The 22,822-nt window shown below is 35.8% G+C and overlaps 2 protein-coding genes across 10 annotated transcripts in view; one reads left to right on the plus strand and one right to left on the minus strand.

The window, feature by feature from the left end:
• Positions 1 to 22,822, minus strand: part of MAPK10 (mitogen-activated protein kinase 10) — a 126,225-nt gene that overhangs the window by 97,241 nt on the left and 6,162 nt on the right. Inside the window, exon 1 of one of the 3 annotated variants that reach the window (XM_072405469.1) lies at positions 17,019 to 17,047. The exons of the other annotated variants lie outside the window; for them this stretch is intronic. The gene's annotated coding sequence lies outside the window, so the exon portion shown is untranslated. Of the gene's footprint in view, positions 1 to 17,018; positions 17,048 to 22,822 lie in introns of those variants that run through there. 3 annotated transcript variants of the gene reach the window in all.
• The window catches only part of PTPN13 (protein tyrosine phosphatase non-receptor type 13), a 180,719-nt gene continuing 178,382 nt past the window's right edge, over positions 20,486 to 22,822 (plus strand). For all 7 annotated transcript variants that reach the window (XM_072405454.1, XM_072405460.1, XM_072405456.1 and 4 more), the window contains exon 1: positions 20,486 to 20,629. In XM_072405454.1, coding sequence (XP_072261555.1) covers positions 20,527 to 20,629 — 103 coding nt within the window. In that variant the 5' untranslated portion in view covers positions 20,486 to 20,526. The remainder of the gene's footprint in view (positions 20,630 to 22,822) is intronic.

Raw genomic sequence — 22,822 nt, forward strand, 5'->3', positions numbered from 1 at the left:
CAGTTTTGACAATGGTATTAACCTCCCTTAACAGCTAATATAATAACAATGTAATGTAGTCCTAACATCTGTAAAATCTGACAATGTTGCCATGATTCCACTGATTAAAGATAAAGATGGTGGTGCTCAGGACAGAACAGGAACAGGTAAGTGTATTTAAAAATTTGCAGTCCCTTCTGCAATAACGTGACCTAGTACCACTTTACCTGACTTAGTCCCACTTTAAGCAATAGCATTGTCACACTAAAGAAGTAGAAGTATTTTTACCAGTACGATCTTAAGATTTGTTTAATGAAGAAAATGGAGAATTAGGTTTGGTTAATGTGGCATAATATTGTCCTGGAAATACTTTGCATGATTTTAAATGATGCCAACAGTTGTACTTTACTTTACCATATACAAAATTGTGTGAATAGCACAATGCTGTTGGCACAATTCAACCTTTATTAAAACCACTAGTTGGTATCTGACTGGCGATATCATATATGAACCATGTATGCCCTTCAGAATCAGGTAGGTGCTTCAAATGTAGGGGGTAGTAAAGTGACCTCTGTTAGAAATATAACAGATTTAATTGCATATTTATGTAAGCAAAAAGTGTTTTTTTTTCTTATTTGTTAGTAAATATTTTGCATCACTTTGTTTTGTTAGTCATAAGGAAGTTACACTGCTGTTTACAACTGTGTCAGGTTGGCCAGTGAGCAAATATATCTTCCATTAAAAAGCATGTCCTTTTGCAACAGCTCCAGGCTGTAAACAGCAAGTAAATCAATCTAGAGAAGTAATTAAAATCAGGTAATAAATGTAGCCTTCCAACATAACACAGAATGGCTCCCGTAGAACATCAGCTTTATTTTGCCATTTCTGCTGCTACTAAATTCAATTTATCTGCTCCTCTTCCTGTTCTGCTGCTGGAGAGTACTAATAATTTCTTGGAAGACAAACATAGTGTGCCTCTGCAGTGTACCACACAACCTTAATTTTATTGATCTGAAGCTAATATTTCTTTAAAAAGCCATTAAACGGGGACCAGGTTGGGTAGCTGATCATTAATCCTTTTTCCTTTATTTTCCTTTTTTTACAGGAAATTACTTCAATGCAAAATAAAATACTGCGCTGAATTGTATTTTTCTAAAGCCTAAATTCTATTAAATCAGTACAGTACATAATAATTTAACTACAGTAAGCCACATAAAGTCTTTCAGGTCAACAAGCTGTCAGCAGTAAGCATTGTGTGATAAAAAGCAAAGCGACCTTTGTTGCAATTCTTCAAGTACTTTTAAGTTGATAGATAACTTCATGTAACTGAAATTAAGGTGCTATGTGCGGAAATGAAACAGTAGGTACAATGTCATTGTCATCCTTTGGTTGCCCAGTATGCCAGATTGCAGCTTCCTTTCTGTGTGTATGACATGCAGAGAGATCCCTGAGGGGTAATAACTAAAGAGATAATTGATTCCAATGGTGCCCGCTGATAATGATTCACTACCATTAACTGGTAGTTAACTTTACTGAATATCTCCTGTTCCATTCTGTTGATTGCACCATAAGTTAGACAAAATATGCAATGTGATCTAAAGTTACCAAAGAGAATAATCTCTGGTAATTTAATTTAACCACATGAATGAACATATCACAATTTGGGGCATCAGGAAATGCACTTAATCAAAAAACGACCCTGTAATCAAAAGGTTTGGCAGTTTTGTTGATGGCTATTTAAAGTGTTGTGTTTGTGGGTTAATCAAGAATCTTATATGGGTTGAGATGTCGTCCATACAAGTGTGCAAAAGGTAAAACGGTGAGGTGATGAGGCATGAAGTGAACAAAATGTCAGCTGCAAAAAGAAATGTTCTGTGCTTTAACAACCCCCACCCACTACTACCATGTTTAAAGGCAGTCTTCCAAAGAACATCCTATATTCTTTATATGAAGATAATGACCCTATGCAAAAGACAAGTACCAAAAATAAAAGTGGGTAACTATTTTCATGTAAACTTGAGACATCATCAGATTTTGTGGTTTTGGGGTGCATCTACATTATTAAGTTGTGCTTCCTTATGTATTTTAGGTTATACTAATCTCTATACCCAGTTTGTAATGTGGATAGGAATCAAGAGGTGTGTGTGGGGTGAGGGCATAATGGAGCCCCCACTTTCCCTATTTCTCCATCAAACACCTCTTCACTCACCTTTCTGACTGTCTCTCTTTTTTCTTCACATCCCAGCCCTTCCATTTTCATCTACTGCCCTACTTTTTCCCAATATTTCTTCCCCTCATAACTTTAAATTCTGCCCACACTGCCACATTAGGGGTTACCATCCATACACAGATGGTACCAAATTCCAATCAAGAATTTGATTTATCTAAATCTTATTTATTTAGTATAATAAAGGATATCGCTCTTAATATCTAGGTTTTCCTGCATATATGCACCCGTTACGAGAACCAGATGTGATGTACTCTATACTACGGACATTTTTGTTTTCTCTGCTTTTCTGTTCTACAATATGCAGCAGTGGCAGATTACAAATCAGCTTTTAAGTATTCTGCCCACTCAAGTGAAACCTAGCTTTTTTGTAGCAAGACTCGCTGCACATTACTTTATATACTATGAACTCCTATTCATTTTATTTGCTGATATTTCACATGTAAATATTATTTATAGCAGCATATGTGTTGCTATTTAGGGCTATACAATGTCAAAACTGTGAAATGTACAAACGTATAATAATACCTCCAAAGTCAATGTTTAATCTCCCATTTACTATACAACTACTATGATGAAGAAAAAAACAAAACAGTGACTGAGGCGGATTAAAACTGTAAGGAATATTTCATATTTCATTTTAATTAGCAGTTATATGTTTGGTTGGGTGTTGTTTACCGTGCAGTGTAAAATTCATTTCTTTGTTGAATATTGTGAAATAGAAAAAATGAAGAAAAGCCCATGGAAGACTGCGTTTTCCACATTAGTTGCATGTAAAAATAAAATTAGGCATTAAGAAGAAAGCACTTTGTAGAAAATGATCAGTTACAGTTACCCTTTAAGATGATCAGTGCTTAGTCCAGTTCAATATTCTCCTGTGCAAACATCTTAGTATGTTGAATCCGATCCCTAGATTTTTCAGAGATGTCAGAAGGGAATGCAGAATTGATTTTCAGTGGCAGACACAGGCACTATCCAAACAGAAATAGTGATACTTTCTGGATGAATTAATTCCCAGAGCACTCCTAAGTTATTGCAATGCACTGGTATATTTTTACCCATAATTGAGCTTTGAAGTTAACTAGATATCAGGATATACTCCTGGCAGGTAGATTTTGTAAACAGGGCATGGACTCTAAGCTAGTGCAACAGCGGATATATTTGTATTCTTCAATAGGGTTATTTAATGACCATTAAAAGGTGCTGAATTTTTCCTAATTCCATTTTTTAGTCAAAAAACAAGATAAATCTGTATTTTTAAAATATAGCATACATGGATGTTTGTGATGCATTTATATTGAAAATGTTATGTGTTTACAATGCCTTGACAGTTTTGTAATTATGAATTAAAGTAACACATACTGATTTCAATATGTTTTCAGAAAACCTTGTACACTAACCCTGAAGCATATTAATGTATTTTTTGCCGTATAAGACGCTGGGGGGGAAAAGTTGGTGCGTCCTATACGACAAATGTGTTATAAAATAATTAAAATAAGATACTCACCCGATACCCGATCCTGCGTGTGTCTCTTCTCCTCGCTGGCTGCAGCGTGTGTATCTTCTCCTCGCTGGCTGAAGCGTGTCTCCTCCTGGCTGCAGTGCAGAGCGAAAGAAGCCGGCACCGCGCCCCCTGCTGTTCCCTGTCCTAACTGCCGTACAGTGGAAAAAAAGCAGTGAGTGATCAGAAGGGGAATTTGAATGACACAGAGTGATCAGAAGGGGAATTTGAATGACACAGAGTGATCAGAAGGGGAATTTGAATGACACAGAGTGATCAGAAAGGGAACTTGAAAGGCACAGAGTGATCAGAAAGGGAATTTGAATGGCACATGAGTGATCAGAAGGGGAATAATCTTTCAGAATCTTTTTTTTCTAGATTTTCCTCCTTTAAAATTGGGTGCGTCTTATAAGACGCACCCAATCCGGAGCGCCTTAAACGGCGAAAAATACGGTAGTTCTTTTAGGTCTGGTGTACAAATATGTTGGAAATCAGTTTGAGGTCAGTTTGTGCTTTGGTTTTATTCCTCCATAAAAGTCAATGTGACTAGGTGCCAAGGCATGGTAAGTGAATGCTAAAATCATAGTAAAAGCATTTTAAGTGCACCTCAAAAGGACATTTACACTAGCCTTTCATATATCAAGGGATAACAAGCATGTCTAAAAATATCACACTCTACCTCTGCCTTCCCTGTGCAGGACTTGCAATGACAGCACTATAAGCCATAGAAAGAAAGGGCAAAAGCAAGAGCTTACATTTCCAAAGGAACAAATGATGGTAACAATAATTCATACATTTATAATAAAGCATTTCATCATTCTATATTGCATTCTACCTGCATCCTGGGAGAGGATTTCACTATAAGGTTTGAAAAGGTTTCTATGATTATTCTTGACCCATTATATTTACTTCCCATTTATGATTAGCACAATGCTCCTTTAAGGAATGCTTAAAATAAACCAGTAACGAGCCTGGAAAATCACACACTGAGTATATGTTGGAAATTCATTTTTCAATGCACATAGATTATCTTTAAAGAGAACAGCATGGTATTAGATTGAGAAAAAAAAGGCACCTGATATAAATGCAAATGATTACTTTTCCTGTAAAAGTTGTGATTTGCTCTGTTCTCCCTCTATATTGACTGCTAAAGGAACTCATCGGATTACAGAACAGGAAGAGAGGCTCAGGAGGTGGGACATACAGGAAAATACAGGAAGATTTGCATGTAAATTTTGCTGTCCTTGCCTCTATGCTCAGCGTGCATTACCCAGCTTTGTGACATAATATATATTTGGAAGTTACTGTAATTTGTGACATACAAGGCATAGAAGTTTAAAAATAAACAAAACTTGTCTGAATGTATATCTGAAATGACTTCTTTCCTTTTTTTTTTCCTTTTTAGAAAGGACATAACATATCGTAATGTACACGTTTTGCATAGTAGGATAACTGTCTAAAGCAGCGTTTCTTGATATTTCTAACAAGGTAAACCCTTAAAAACCTTTCAGGTATTTATGGAACCTCTGCAATAATTACTATATCCACAACTCATAATGTATTAGTATGGTGGTGACTGGGAAGAATGTTTCCTACATTGCTGGTCATTGGAAACCTACAGGTCTCCATTCACTTTTTATAGGCTACAAGGGATTTTCCTATTCAATAGCTCATGTTTCTGTGAGACAGTCATGGCTAAACATGTATTCTTGTACAATATAAGTGGCTATGTGGTTATCTGTAAAACATAAAGATCTTTCAAGATGTGGATTGTAGAAGTCTATCCACCACCTAATACCTGATGTCACCTTTAGCTAGGAAAACAAAATCTGAAGATCATTCCCCCTTCTGTTTGATCTAGCTAAATTGGCCTGTTAGGTGAAAACCCTCTAAACTGACTAATGTTTCTGTCTCCTATAAAAAGGAAAACAAGCAATGCTGTCCATTTTGGTTTTATTGTATCAAGTTTATCATCATCAAATATTTTACAAGAACAATTGGCAGTGGTTTTAAAAGCCGCTAGGCATCTAATTAGATCCTGCTGGGCACAGCAGATTTTATTGATATCAACTAAGGCACATTTACAGTACCTGAGAACCAGTGATGTGTATAATGTCCCCAGGCTAGTGTTCCTCAGGGAGATGCTCCATTTAAGTGTTGTTCTAATAGCCTGTGGTATAAAAATTGTTATTATGACAGTATTTGTAGGGACAATATGGCCACTAAAAAGTAGTAAAATCTGTACTGTAGCGAGTGCTTTGTGCTACTACAGACAGACCGGAGAAAGAGTGATGTAATGTGTGTGTAACGGCTGCATAATGTAGCTAAAACATAATACCAGAATCATTTAGCTACAATTGGGGATATAGAGTGCACCTTATAAAAAACTGGTGCACATAGCAACCAATCAGCCTTCAACTAAGGATTTTTATTGGTTCAATAGGCAAAAAGACATTTCCCTAGAACATGTTTTGTACCCAAACTCCAAAGCCAATCTGTTTCAAGTGAGAATAGAAAAAAAGACAAGACAGATGGGATTAAAAAAAGAAAAAGTATAAAAGGTAAATGGCATTACAGTGGCAAATGGCATCCCTACCATAGTCATATATCATTAACACCGTCTAAGGCCAATTGTGTGAGGAAGCCATTTAACCTAACTGTATGTCTTTGGGATGTGGGAGGAACATACAAACTCCATGCAGAACATGTCCTTCCTGAGACTTGAAACTGGGACCGTAATGCTGCAAAGACAAGAGTGCTAGCCACAAAGTACCATATCCACTGGAATTGTTTATGTCTCCATGCAGTTTAGGAACAAGGTAGCAAGTGTTCTGGCTGACAAAAAAAGAAAGTGTTTAATAAGTTAGGTGGTATGGATAAGGCACCAAGGCTTTTTCTGTCAAACCATCTTTATTATGCCTGGATGTAAAAGAATAGTTCTAAGGCTTTTCTGAAGTTAGATACTAAACACTGCAATTGTCATTTATTGATTTATTATTACAAAATATATTTTTTTAGATAAGGTTGCAGGATTTACAATTTCCTAAAGAGCCAAAATCCAAACCCAAAAGACCAGTAATCCAAAATAACCATTTTTCTTGTCTTTTCCTGACAGTGGGACAGTGGAATGGTATTGTGCACATACCTTTGGTAAATCAAAAGCGTTTCATACTTAGCCTAGTTATTTTTATGCTGGAAATATCGGGAGTGTTATTCTTCTATGTTAAGGGGACTGAGATAGAGGTCCACTTTTTGAAAATCTGTTTACTAATTTTGTTGTTGAGAATTACAAAAACAAAACCCTCTAAACCACTGTGGTAACAAACAATGTACCTGATTCATATTATGCAGCATTAGTACTAAAGGACGCAACCAAAAAAGCATGCTCCTCAAAAAGTATTTGTGAAAGGTCATTGCAGTGTTGCATACCTTAAATTGTTGTTATAGAGAAAAGAGATGACATCCAATTTTGGCACATTAAAAAACATATAAAGTGCACATATAGCAAAAAGTATCAGTCCCATAAAATTTACATCACAATTGAACTTTAGAAAAATGACACATTGTCGAATTTTATAGGTGCTTTTAGAATTGATTTGATTATAATATTATATATAATAGTCATTATACTATTGCAACAGAAATAGAAGTTTTGAAGTGCCAAACATATTCTAAACAATCAGTAAAAGAGTTTTTAAACAAGCCATTTCTAATCTCTAACTGCTTGTATTGTGAAGTTATTCATTCTCAAAGATCACAACAGAACTCTTTCAGTCAGGTTTAGTAACAGTTTAGTAACACCTTTTGGTTGTTTGGATTACAGGATGATAGGTCGCTAAGACCTTTATAGCAAAATAGCTAAGATTTCAGAAAACATCTTAGTGCTTATAGATTTTAGGGTGAATGAAGGTTGTTGTGATAAGATGAACTGAATCTATTTTTGCCTTCCACTTAATCAGCCGTGTATTAGTTTTTCCACTAAGTTTATTTATTGCAACAGTTGTTGGATACATCATGAATGAATGAAGATAACAGCCGATTTTTTTTTTCTGTCATTTGAATAATTGTTTAAAGAGCTATCACTTTTTTTTAGATGAATGTAATTTTTGTTTTTAGAATAGGACTGGTACTAAACTGTCTGTCCACCCTTATATTAATAATGCCTAGACGTGTGACCGCTACTAATGATCCTGAACGTGTGCATCTTCCTCCTTAACAATAATGAGCCTCCTATTAGTTGCTATACCTGTAATGGCTTGAAGCACTAGTCCCTGTTTCCTGGAATCTCTATATATTACATAAACTGCCAAGCTACATCCTATTATTAAAATTTAACAGATTAGGTATTCTAGATTCTAAATTGGCCCCATCTCCTTTATATAGCACATCAATCCCATGTTTTACCACTTATCAAATGTAAGTCAAAAACAGTTCTCTTCAAGGCAGATGTCATGGCAATCAAATTAATCAAGGGTGTTCTAGCTGGGTCTAATTTCATTATGCCTATCTTTCTGCAAACTATAATTGATTATATACTGCAAAGACAGAAAACAGAAATGTGAGCTGTGCTGCAGTTATAATGAAAGTGAAAAAAATAAATAATTACAGTAACAAACATACTTGTTTAAGAAAAATGTAAACGTTAAATTAAAAACAAAAAGTGATGGAAGCCAATCTGAACTGTAACTAGGCTGCAGTGAGTCGAGGTGATAGACAAGATCATATTTGCTACACTCATGATAATAATTAAAACTGTGTAAATATATATTCATATTGAACTGGAATGTCAGTCCATCCAAAATCTATTTGTATTCGTCAAGTTAAAGGTACACTGTAATCAAAACGAAAAAATAAACCTTAAAGTTTATACAGAGATTTAAACCTTTCTATTATAAGTCTAGATTCATTTATCATGCAGATATATTTGGTGTGGTGCAGTGCTTCCTTTTCTGGTGCAGAAGAACCCCTACTTGTGCTGCAGGAGAGATATTCCCTAATAAACCCAGGGCAGGTATATTGGTATACACTGATATAAAAATGTATTAGTACTAAGAACATCTTCATTGTTACCAATCAGATCAAAGCCACTGTAAGTTTGTGGCAGCAGGAGAGGGATTCCTTAATATACCTGGGGCAGGCTCCCTGCTGTTATATATTGATATAAAAATGTATCAGCACTAAGTGCACCTTCATTGTTAGCAATTTAATCAAAGCCGCTGTAAGTTTGTGGCTCATTGTGCCAAAAAAAAAAGAATATTGTAGTTGTTCAGGGTTTTTCAAATTACCAAAAACTTCACTTGTACAGATATAATAGGCTTTTGGGATAGGGGAACATTTATGTTTGGAGTTTTGAATAGGAATTAGCAGGAGATAGGTTGGTGTGGCTATCTATATCTATCATACGTATGAAGTAAGTTGTTTCTTTCTGCTAATAATTTACTTATTTTATTTTAAAGAATTACATTTTGTTGGTTTTATGTTTGTGGATTTTGTGAAGAGTTATCAGGTTTTTACTTTCTTATTTTTTATTATTTCTCTTACTTGTCATTGTATTGTTATGTTTTCATGGTCCCGATTCAATGTTCTTGTCCCTGAATTTTCTCACTCAGATGCTTTTGTACCTTATCATTAAAATTCCAACCCTAGCATACAAAAACACTTAAAAATTAGATGACCCCAGTAAACTAAAGATTGATATTACTTTTTCTGCTTTTCATTCCAGTTATACAATTAAAAAATATATTTACAATAAGCACTGATGCCCCTAGATTAACAAGGGCCAGTAAAGTTACAAGATTCCCTAACTGCTAGGGTCTACCAGTTGTAGTCCATTATAGCTTTGTGCTCTGTTCTTCTCAGTTAATAGAGCATGAGTTCTTCTCCCAGTATCAGCATAACTGCCTGCATGATGAGAACATGTTCTATCTGCTATTTAGTAGTGGGGTCCTCTATCTAAATATCTATAAGAGGTGTGATATCATCACAGGGGAACGGTACACCACACACCCTCTGTGGCACTGGATCAGAGGTCCATACCTAGGAGTTGTGCTGGAAACAGACCCGAGCAGCAGATTTATATCTTCAGTATATCTTATTTTACAAGATGGGAAAAATAAAAATGCTTGTGGAATAGGTTAGAGGGCAGTATGGGTGGTGACAGAGGTTCTAAATCCTAACAAACATAATGCTAACATTACCCAATTCTTAACCCATAAACCTTTTTCTGTTTTCCAACTATTTATTCAGTTTTGTACCTATTCATTTTAATTTACATTAGGAGCCTGATTTGTAGGTACAATTCACCAACCTTAAATTCTTGCTGAGGTCTAACTGACTTTAAAATGCTCAGGACTTACTACATAGTGTGAAAACTTAAGCATAAAAATGCAAAGGCCTATTGGATTTTTTAAATTGATCATGGTTTAATTTATAATAATTCCTCTTTGGTATTACTATATTACACGTTGTGCAGGTTGTGAGTGTATCATTGATTGCAGAAGAACAAAATATTACCAAAGAGATATTTTTTATTGGTCAGTAGTGCAATAGGATAAGAGGATTACAAACAGGAACCAGAGATTGTAATAGGCAAACATGGCTGACTCTCTTTAAATACATAATTACTCGCTAAAGATATAAACATGTTTTGAAAAGGCACATTGATGGCATTCTTATCATTAGGCTGATCTGTCATTGCTCATGTCTAAAAACAATAAAATTAGTACAGCTGGCATTTAAAAAAAAATCTTTACTGAGTGACGTATTAATGCTGCAGATATTTACCTCTCTCTTTCTGGATACTAGCTCTCTGGAACCTCTGATTTCAATACTTTCATTGAAATCAAGGGTTATTAAAAAAAATGAACAAATATGCATTGTAACCATGCTCTGGAGACATGTTCTTTCCCAGTTAATAAGGTATTAAAACCATGAGATCAGCATGATAGCCAGGCTTCAGAAGGAGGTCAGCAATGGTACCCTACATATTTCATTAGAGGTTTCCTTTTTTAGCTCTGTTTTAGACCTGTCAAGCAGTACTGAAAACTGTGCCATTAAAACCCCAACCCTGAAATGCGGCACACGGTACAGGAAATGTTATTAAAAAAGCTGGTATTTATTATCATGCTTTAACAAGGACCAATTATTGATCTCTTTCATAACTAGATATTTCTCATAGAATAGCTTTTTAAATCCACACGGACCCTGGGTTTTTCTATTGCTGGTAATATATTGCAGAATTAGCTGTAACTGCTAGGTGCAGGTTTTTTATGACACCATTGCAAAGAAAATATTTACAGCAAATTTTATTTTATATATATATATTGCCATTGTTTATGGTTTGCTAAATTGATTTTCCCATATCCACTGGATGGTGATTATAAACGCTTGGTGGTGCTTGTGGTTTGATATGGGAAGCCATGCCTTATTTATATTAGTGGTCATTGTTGCTTAAATACATCAAAATCATTTTTCAAACACTGGTAAAATTAGTTAGGTTTTAAAACATTCTGACATTCCTTGGCATACAGCAGTATACCAGAATACATGACTATATAGGTCCTGAGAGCTCACAAGCTACAATTGAGGTAACTAGAGGTACCCATCAAGTAATAACATAGCATTTTTACTGAATGATATGGGAAAATTTCGGCTTGGCTTTATGCCATTAGATGGTATTCAGATTTTTTTTTTTTTTGAAAGGGCATGAAAACATTGTCCCAAGAAACTTGTACTTACAGTAACAGAATATTACCTTTAGACTACATGGAACTCATCTATTCCTTACCTTACTGTCCCTCGTTTTTTTACACTGTGTGTAAGTGACCATGACAATCCTGCCTGGGGTCCAGCTAGCCCCTCACTGGGCTGAACTCAATTATCAATTACAAGGTTCGCAACATTTAGGACACCCCCAAATTTGTTATGGAGAAGATGGTAGTATAGGTATTCGGCCCTAAAACATTTCCTGTCCTAGAATGACAATGTTACTCCACCATAAATACAGTACAGTTAGTGTTGTCACCCTAGCAGGGGGAGTGTGTTATTTGCAGGTCAACCAGAATAAAAAGTAAAGGAAAAAAAACAAAAATGTAAGCCAATAAAGTCGCTACATTTAGGGACAAATAGGCTGCAATACATTACATTTTTTCTTGGGTTTTAAATTCACTTTAACTAGATGTATATCCTTTGGATAATCCTAGTCAACAAGTAAAGACCTTCCTAATGCAAAGCTAAGTACAACCAGATATGTGGGCCTATAAAGAAGAAGGACCAGTAAGTATGAGTAAAATGCAAACCATTCATCATGCAGGATCAAAGGAAATAAATTCAGCAGACAAATGACTATTTTACAGCTGCTATAGTGTGCATCTCAATAAATAAGATTGTATTACATTACATTGTGAGACTCCTTGAGGAACAGTTAGTGATATGACTATGGACATTGTAAAGTGCTGCGTAATATGTCAGCACTATATAGGTACTTGCTATGTTTCTAATGATACACAGACAATGATGACAGTATATTATTTCTATATATCTATATATAAAATCAATAAAGCAGGCTGCATTCAAGCTGCAACCTTTACATCCTTTACAGTTTTGCCTACTAAAACATTTCCCATACCATCATGGACATGGTGGGGGTGCACTTTTTATACTGCTTATTCTGGTTCTGTTTTCACCCAATCTCCTGCCATATCATTAGACTGAGTTTTGCTTCTGAGCAGTTCATCTAAATTACTTATGTTAAAAACCTTGCATATATAACCCAATTGTTGTAAAGCAATATATCAAGTCTTTGCCTATTGTCTGGATGTCATCTCAAATGAACTGTCACTTCCTTTTTGTAGTGTATAGATACTAAAAAAATAACTACTTACCAAAAATGTAACAATAAATAGCCAGTCATTTGGCAGAAACAACACAGGCACATTTTCTGCTTTGCAAGACATATAATTGGATATGTACTTGAAATGAACTGCATAGCTTCTAAAGCTATTAAGGCCGACACATACTGAGAATCGGCATCTAGAGTTGAATCACTAATGGTATTTAAAATTATTCTCTGAAAATGTTGACATTCTGTCCCAGGGATACACATGCTTAAATAAGGTCACACACCCAATGCCACAACAGCAAATAAACATTAAAGGAAAGTGCTTTGCTATATAATAATGCTTTAGCTTGAACCAGTGTAAAGACTCTTCTATCCAAATATCACATCTCCACTGATTTAATTACAGAATAGCAATGTAAAACAGCACTTTTATCTTCTGGTACATTCTGAATAATAATATAACGGTAAAGCCCTTATTTTTTAAACAGAAATAGTGTACAGAGGTCACCAGTTACCAATTCAAATCAATCAAATTTAAAGATGAAGTTTAATCTTTTTTATCTTTTGCCCCTACTCCTTTCCCTCTGATTGATGTGATATCACCCACAGTTGATGCTGCACTGCCATGATTAAAAGATCTGAAATCCAATAACTGGAAGGGGTAGGAGAGGGACAGTTAGGCTAGGGAGGAAAGGGCTAGATGATGCTGGATGTGCACCAACTATGAAAAGGTGGGGGGCTCGGACTTGTTGCAGCTTCTAATACATATAGAATGAAGTGGACTATGTACACATGTATAGGACTATGTACACATGCATAGGAAGCTGACTATGTACACAATCAAATTAAGCAATTTAGTACAGGAGAGGAACCTGTAAAACCAAAGACTGAAGGTAATATTGGAATTCAGGCTCACTATTTACTGAAATCACTGCAATCACAGAGCACACAACCACAACAGAACACCTAGGTTATGTGGTCATTTAACCTGTAAAATGAAGCTAAAGTGCAGGCAGCTCTGTGCTCGTACTTCTGAACTGGCAAAGTATCCTACAATTTAAACTAAATCTGTGCTTTATATATGCCAGGCAAACCAACAGTTGCACTTTAATGCAGACCACTATATTCACTAATTGTCAAATTGATAAAAAATGTTGCATAGTATATGGCTAGCTTTAAAAATGTTATGTTACCAATTGCTAAACTTTATTGTCTTTTGCACATTACATTTTGCTTTACTAGTCAAAGACTTATGATGAAGAAAAATGAAAAACCATAAACCATAAGTCCAATATGCTAAAGAAGCTATGTGGATTAGTGTTTTATGCTCCCCTGGATGAAGAAAGACTGCAGCAAACACTGCAGTCGGTGCAGACCAACACTGCAGGCTGTGCTCAGTGTAACAAGATGCAAAGTAAGCAAGTACCTTTGTGTCTGTCAGTACTGAGCTAATCTGTTCACTATAAACCTTGTATACTGTTGGCCCGAGAGCCCCCAGAGAATTCACTGCATCTCCATTGTGTGCACCCATCAGATTCTTGTAAATGGCAGGTCTCAATGTTTGGGAAAATGTATTTAGCAAATGAGAGCCCAATTTAAACCTAAAATTTTTTCTTTAAAGAAGTTATGAATTTCTTTAAAGAAAAAATCATAAAACTAATTTTTACAGTACCTGGAGTTTAAAAATAATGACACCAGAAAGTGTTCAAATAATAACGGATTGATTTAGGGAATAGGAAGGAATTGTTTTGCCTCTGTTGGACCCATTGCTTTATAAGGTTTTTTTTCTGATATCCGTCTGAATCAGCATTTAAATTTGTGTATAGGTTTATGTCTAGCATATTAAGGCTTTCTAGTATGTTCATTTCTTTATTTCCCTTGTTAAAAAATGTAGTGGACTTGTATCTTTTATCAACGATGTAACTTGTCCTGATGCTAGCCTCTGGTTATATACCAATAACAAAAACTCGTGGTTGGAGCCCTTTGAACCAATGATTTTTCCTTAGATTTAGCAAGTTTTTACCCATCAGGTTTCCAAGGCTCTGTTGATTAGATTTCTAAATGTGTCTGTACCTCTGCAGATTTCCCTCACTTTCTGTCTGTTCAAACCATTGCCAGCAGGACAGGAAGTAAGTTTAGATTACCCTACAAAGACTTCTTCCCCACTTTGTCTTGTCCACTTTGTACACCACACAGCCACTACTTTACTCCTCCACCTATATTATTGGACACCTCTATTATCACTGTAGCCTTCTGTAACACACGTTTCATACCAATGTGCTCTTTGCCCCTATTCCCCCAACACCTGTCTGATTATCTCTACTCTCCCCCACCACACACACACCTCTTCTACCATTTACTCCCTGCACACCTCTTTTACAATTGTAGTGGTCTCTGTGCCTAAAACAATGTCCAGGTGCAAAGGATTTGTAATTCTGCCCAAGCAGTCCTGAGAATTACACAGTCTTGCCAAACTAAGCAGCCAAGTTGGTGACTAGACTTTCCCTGCTAAAGTTATACAGTTCTGCTAGGTCATCCTCCCCAGACAAAACCCTTTAACTGGAGACTACTATGAGACCAATTACCTACACAGTGGGCCGGATTTATTAAAGCTTTCAAAAACTGGAGAGGGTAGACTATAATGGGAGGGCCTGGATGATCCAGTAAATCTGGAATAGATTTAAAAATTGTTTGCTATTAGTTGGCAAATGTTTTTAGTCCTGGAGCAGATTCATTCCAGGTTTGCTGGATCCCATAGGTTCTGCCATGATAGTCTATCTTCTCTAGTCTTCAAGAGCTTTAATAAATCAGGTCAGTTAAGCAGTTATAGTCCACTGCCACCATGCCATGCAGCCATTGCTGGAATACATGTATGTAGGCAGCAAGTGGCTGCAAAGAGGCTGCTGCAGGGTATCACCAACAGTGAGGTGTAATAAATGGTAAAAGTTTTGTATGGTAAATTGTCCTTTTACAAACTGAATGTCAATAATTTGGGATTACTGCTAGGGATGATTATTTAAACAAATCCACTGTAGAGGCAAGAGATGGAGATGTTGCAGCTGCAAACTTTTAGCCAACCTAATGTTTTTGTGGTTTTGCAGAATTTAATTGTGCATATGGGGGGAAAAAAAATACCTTTAATAATGCACATTTTGCTGCTACATGCATATATATTACAAAAACATATATATGGAACATCACCATCCACATTGGGGTCTAGATTCTACTTTAAATTGTCCCCCAGGTTAACAAAAAAGTGAAAAACTGGTGCATTGCGATTAGCTGCTACACTGCAATCTATTAGCTGAACATATTCCATTGTGCCTGTCAGCTATAATCTCCATAACACTGGCTGCCAAGAAGTCTGCTGGAGAGTTGTGTATCTGCTTCCCTTTGTGAGACGCCACATACTACATGGCACAAAAGCCTTCACCTTATGTTTTCAGTTATCCTCTGTTATTTACTGGATGCACAGTGAGCACAAAATTGTATATATTTTAAATGACACCTATACACCTCATGCACCCTCCCAGACATTCTACACGTTGTTCTTGGACAGACAGTGCCAGAGAGTAACCAGTGAAGTCTTAATGTTCTTATCAGAAGATAAAAGGAAAAATACTACAGTGACATCCTCTCAAATGATAATACCATATTATACCATATGAAATAGGCTTATGGAATGCGCTTTGCCACTTTGCCACATAATATAACAAATAAGCCTTTGGACCTTTTCTTTTGACAATAAAGCATTTATTCGCTAAGTCTGCTTATCAGACACAGACCACCCCAATGATACAAATCTCAGCATAATTTTCTTATATGCATGGCGCAGTTCTTAGGAAACTGCAGGAAATTGTCTGCCCAAGGAATACTAGGAGAAACTGATTTTAAAAATGTTACTATTACCAAAAAATGTATTGTGTGGACAAAGTAAACTACTACAGGAGTATTGCCATTGTATCACCAGTTACTTACTCTACTCTAAAAATTTGTGCAAAGGGTTAATTATTACTACTGATAAAGTAGACTAATAATAAAAATTTACAACAGCCTAACCTAAACTGAAAAACCCATCATTTTTCTTATACTCTATCTAAAACAATTACAAAAACCGACCTAACTTATATATGTGTACATATTCTATGTCTAGACAAGCCTGAGGGACCCTTGCTATAATTTCCAGGAACTAGGTAATCCCTGTTAAAGTCAAACTATTAGAGATCTTGGGTAATCTCAGCCTCAAACCTCACCCGAAACAAAAAAAAAGTACACTTACCTTCAATCCCGCAGAGCAGTCGATCTGAATTATACAGTAATGAAATTGTCATCACTATCTCATACTTGAAGACATACTTTAACTGAACTGACCAATATACCAACTCTTGGGTAAATGTCCTCTGTGAAGTCTATAGCATCATATATTGCTGTTTCAATTCAAATAATATCTAAAATAATAATGGAACAAATACCTGACCAATATGCTCTTGAGTCATGTGTAAACAAACTCTTCATTGAAGGACTAAAAAATTGCAGAAGACAATGCTGCTGTAGGAGCTCTCCAGTGCTGGCAACCAAATACATTTAGTCATGTGATTATGATTAGAATTCATAATGTCTAACTCAGCAGATATCACTTGAACACATTCTTATCAGCAATGAATAAACCCTGGAGTGTCTTTTTATTCTAAAAAAGTTAAGTATTAAAGCTTTTCTGTAGCTGTTCTTTTTCATCCTTTCTAGCAAGATCTTTACCATAGCTAGACAACCCTTTTATTTAAAGTAAAAGTTCTGTGCGTTTGTTTGTTTTTCAGTGCAACACCCTTTTTTTTTTAAGCAGCACCACCCCCTAATTCTCGATCACCTAGGCAACGGAGAATGAACAGGAGCGCAAAGCCCCCCGGGATACATACGTCACGCATCCCAGGAGGCTCTTGGGTGCTCCTTCTGCACATGCCCGCACATCTTTTCAGGAGCCTTTTTGTGAAAAGGTAAACATATTGCCGATCTCACGCATGCGCAGGAAGAGATGTCCGGACCGATTGACAGCCCTGCGGGAATAAAGGTAACTAGATTTTTTTTTGTTTTCAGGGGACTTATGAGTTTAGTTCCTCTTCAAATGTAGAATATTTTTTTTAGATTCATTGTTGTACAAGATTTTTTATTTCTTTTTAAAAATACCAACAATAAATCATAATTTCTAGGGAAACTGGGTAACAAATGTTAGATCTTCATTTAATTGTAATAAAATAAACATATTTTACCTAATAAAAGCCTAATAAATCTTTTCAGAAGGACATTTCATTTCCCTGTACATTTGAAATACAGGTAAAAAAAAATATATTTTTCTAATGTAGTGAGAATGTTTATGTTGTAGCCCAGCATCCTCAATATTATAGGAATCTAATTCAAACCTTCTTTTTTATCATAATAAAACAAGTGATTAGAACAATATAAAACAGATGATAAATTCTTAGCTATTGCATAAAATTGTCATTTAGGATCCATACTTAGAAATAATTATTCCTAGCATGGTGCACAGAATGGCTCTGTGAAAGGTTAGCTGAAGTTTGTTGCAATATTCCACTTATTACATTATCTAGTCAGCACTGTATAAAGATTCTGATAAATGTGCAAGCAAAAGGAACAGTTTTATTAAAAATGTGACAAGAGTGGTTTACAGGTTCCTATATTTTCCCTTCCTGCTGCTACGCCACCATCCAACCCCCTTTTTTTCTAAAATGAAAATAAATCCAGACACATACAGTTATTAGAAACAGTTGTGACAGTTTATTATAACATATATATATAACCAATATCCAAATATAGAAATATATGTATTTCTATACCACTAGTAGCAGCCATCCAACAATGTAATTGTAAGGCAAATAATATATATATTTCCCTTAGGCTCCAAGTCCTGGAAGGCTTTATAATAAACTGAACCCATGGCCTTTCTCTACCTCTATAATCATAGGAATTTTTGGTCCACAACCTTACTGCACTGCCACAGGGCTGATTAATTTTTTCTGCAGATCACCACACGATTAAGCCACAATTTAATCTTAAAAAACTTAAAGGACACCACCTTTAAGTTAACACCTTAATGTAACATCGTTTTTACATATAACACCAAAATACATTTTTGGGTCAAATTAAGCTCTTCTGCTTGTACTGACTTCCAAGAATTATTGTTCCATTTTACATCTAAATGCAGCTCAAATAAAAAGTCAAATTAGGACAGAATGATAATTTTTTTATGATAACTTTGCCATGCAAAAAACTGTGCTATGATTACATAACAGACAATAATTTATTTATGCTACACCTGACTATTGATGTTCCAGTCAATTCTACAAGCCACCATGCACAACATTTACAATCATAATGCTCACATCATAACTCCCAGCTGGGGCAAAGGGGGTGGGGGGGCAGAGAAGTTTTTCCTGGTCCCCACCCCTGTGGCTGCAAAGTATCTGATTTGAAGACCCCTATAAATACACAATTTAATTTTCATATTTTCAATAAGCTATGCTATACTAAAGCTTTCATACAGCTTTTAAATGATTGCATTTAACAGCATGTGTAAAGGAAAATATTAGTATGACTTATTTTTTGTGTAATCTTTTTTAATGGTTTGTGTAATAGGGAACATTGTAGGGAGGTATGTAAAAGTCAGACTGCAAACAAGATCTTTTCTTTAGCTTCATCAGCGTGTGTAGTCAAGGCCTTTCTTACTAGTAATTACCTAATTATTCATATGATGTGTGTTTATCGACCATTAGGCATTCTTTATTTACTATGTTCATCCATTTTATTTCTCTCTTTACAGATGAACTAAGACAGAAAGGAATGAGAGAGTACACAGGTGCATGCAGAATGGCTGTACTAAAACTACAGTATATTAAAGTGAGTCATTTCACATCAATATCAAATGAACAAAACACCTATTTAATGTAATGCAACAAGACAGGCAGACAAAGTAAAGGCCATTTAGACCACATGATTTTATTAACTCATAACAATGGCAAAGTCGTGATGAAAATTAAAATTGATATAACCTCTTAAATTGCAATATCTGAGTACTTCAGTTTAAGGAGTTACCGAAGATAGACATGATGGCAGGTTAAAAACATAAACCAAAATATAGTGTACTGTTTAATATGAAGATTAATATTGTATTAGGAGAGAAATAGGGGGCTGTCATTGCTGGCCTTCATTTAGGGAATCTAGTTGCTTGACTGTTACCTTGACTAGATAAAACACACAAAATAATTCGCTTCTGTCTTTTCTTAATACATAATTATAGTTTTCATAATTCAAGCAGCAAAAGTATCTTTTCTGGCCTTGTATCAGGCTCTTGCAGTCCCTGTAAGTCAATCACTTATGCTGCAATGTCTAAGGCTACGTACACACGTCAGATGATTTTCGTCGCTTCAGGTATCAGAAAGAGAGACTGATGTATGTACAGTGGTCGTTCGTCGCTCATGGATCTATCCTGGTGGATCCATGAAAGACTAGCAACTGCAATACAAGTGGAGGAGAGAGAGCACAGCGGGGTGCTGCTTGATCGTTCTCCCCCTCCCCTTCCTTTAGAGCAGAACGGCACTGTATGTACAACTTTGGTTCATGCACCTTTCAGTCTTTTCTTTACAAAAGTCTAATGTGTGTACGGAACCTTAGTGACAAAAGTGCGGATAGAAGAGAGAGATGTGTAGCAAAATTATGAGCTCATCAGCATGATGCATTTCCTTTCACAGGCTAGGGAACAAAACTCATGTTACTTTACTGCAGCAGAAAAAAAAAGCCAGACAGGGCTGTGATTTACAGGCTTTTAAAGCAGACCTATCACTAAAATGTTTACTTTATATAAAAGAGTGGATAACCCCTTTATAACAAGTAAAACATTTTTTTTCTTCTTCCAAATTTATCACACTCCATCTCGATGGTCAGATTGGATGACAGTGCCAAAAGAAGAAGATGTTGGTGCCTAGTAATTGCTCCGCGCTGCGACAGAGGAGGATTACTGGATGGCACGGGACCAAATTGAGGGGACGTGTGAGGGATTGGTTGCTCTGCAGAAGTAAGTGATGTTTTTTTCTTTTTAGTATAGTTCCGCTTTAACCTGAGCATTACACAAAGCACCAATCAAGCCAAATTACAAGAGACCCCAGTAAAACTTGCCCTCATAACTAAAGTAACAGCAGGGACTGGAGCCTCAGCACATACTTGATTGTCACAAGGAGAGATGAGCCGGCATGGACAGATAGTGGGTAAAGCAGCACAGAATAAGTGGTGAATCACCTCTTTAATTACAGCAGAAAATCAATCTGCTGCCACCCTTTGGAGTAAAGCCAATGCCTTACTACCCTTGCTTTTTTCGAGGTATGGTAAATGGTCTAATTAAAACTTTAGTGATTTTGCATGCACATCTCATGTAGGAACTAACAGAATGAAGTGCACACTGACCTCAATAACTGTGACTGTAAAAAAAAAAAAACACTAAAAAAAAAAACACAAAAACACTGTAAAAAAAAAAAAATGTAAAAAAGGCAGAATGTATTCCGATATCGGTGCATATATGCACACTCTGGCTATATCATACTTAATTTCATACTCTGGTGTCTCCAAACCAGTAATAAATATCTGAACATATGCCTAATCTCTAACACAATAGTCTTCTGGATTTTTTTGACATTACTTGTCATATTTTTTTGGTTACAGAACAAAAAAAAGTTTTGGCAAAATTCCAACACTAGGATTGGGCAATTGATCAGAATAGAATGCACAAAATCTCTGCTAATAAAACAGGACTTCTAGCCTGTTATATGTAAATATGTTTACCAAAACACAGATCGGTTTTATGCACCACACTTCTATTGTTGTGGAATGAAGGTCGTACATTTTTTTCCATGTATCATTTTGTTATGGAATGGGGGCCCTGTTTTTTTTTTTATTTTTACAGTTCATCTTTGAATCTTTCTCCTTGCTTATACTTCTTGTAATAATTTTTATAGCAGCATATTATAGGCTATAAAGATGGTGCATAACCTGCGTGCTCCAAGGCAATTACGGCCTCTAGCAGCTCTCAGACAACCCACAAGTCACTATGGCGACCCAGACAGCAGAGAAGCACTGGCGTTCATTCATGTAATGCTAAAGTGTTTCTAGAAATAGGTCAGGCTGAGCTGTCCACAGCCTACATCTTCTATATCCTTTCATTCCCAGACAACAAGATTTTGTAACTGTATGATTTCTCATAGGCCATTATAATCTTTTCCAATTACCAATTTTCCATAGACTGCAGTGAAATCCATGGAATGAGTTTAAGGTTTGGGCATAAGTAATACATTTGTCTAATTAAAAAAAAAATATCAAGAAATAAATGTTTGTAATTGTTGTATTATTCAGATTTTGTTTATTTAGCTGAATAGATATCTGAAAAATCTTCTGGTATGTAAGAGACCACTTACTGCAAAAAAATCATCCAGATAATTTTCAGTTCATGTAAGTACCAAAGACCAGATTTTGACTACAATATATGGCAAATAACCTGGCTTCAAATGGAGAAGTTAGCTAGTTAGATGACCTCCTAATGAATATCTAAACCCAAGAAGACAAATGTAATATGTTGCAACTTATCAGCCTGTAGATGTAATGGCTGCATTATTTGATGTTTTAGACCTGAAATGACAGAAATGAAAGAACTGAAATGACAGAAATGCGGTGTCCTTGCTTCTTGTGAGATGAACACAAACAAATAAAAATGTAGAATGTAAAATGGCTTTGTTATCGGAATTAGAAAAACAACCTGGATGACAACCATGGCTTTTATAGTAGGGGAATTAAGCATTGACACCCAAGGACAGGACATGTGTTACTTTAATTTTAATATGCGGATAGCTACATTTCGGATTTGTGCAACCATGGCAACACTACTCAAGGTCTAAACAGGATTTGTCAGTGGAGTTCTACATTGGTTCTTGTAACTGAACTATTACTGCTCCAAAAACAAAAAAACAAAAAAGATTGCTTTAGTACCTCTGACAAAATTTACCAAGGCTATGTTCAGACTGGCAGTGCTGCATGTAACATCTACTTGTGACAACCCAATCAAGAACTTAGTTACTTAGTTACCCAATTTAGTACTAGCTGCTGTCAAATCTCCAAATATTGGTTCTTTAAGAGACATCACTATGGTGCAAGGTGGTGGCAAAGTGCTTGCTGCTAGAAGCCATGCGGAATCGCTTGTTCCTGCCACAGGTCTATACCTGAC

The sequence above is a fragment of the Pyxicephalus adspersus genome, chromosome 3 (genome assembly GCF_032062135.1).
Source record: "Pyxicephalus adspersus chromosome 3, UCB_Pads_2.0, whole genome shotgun sequence".
NCBI lineage: Eukaryota > Metazoa > Chordata > Amphibia > Anura > Pyxicephalidae > Pyxicephalus > Pyxicephalus adspersus.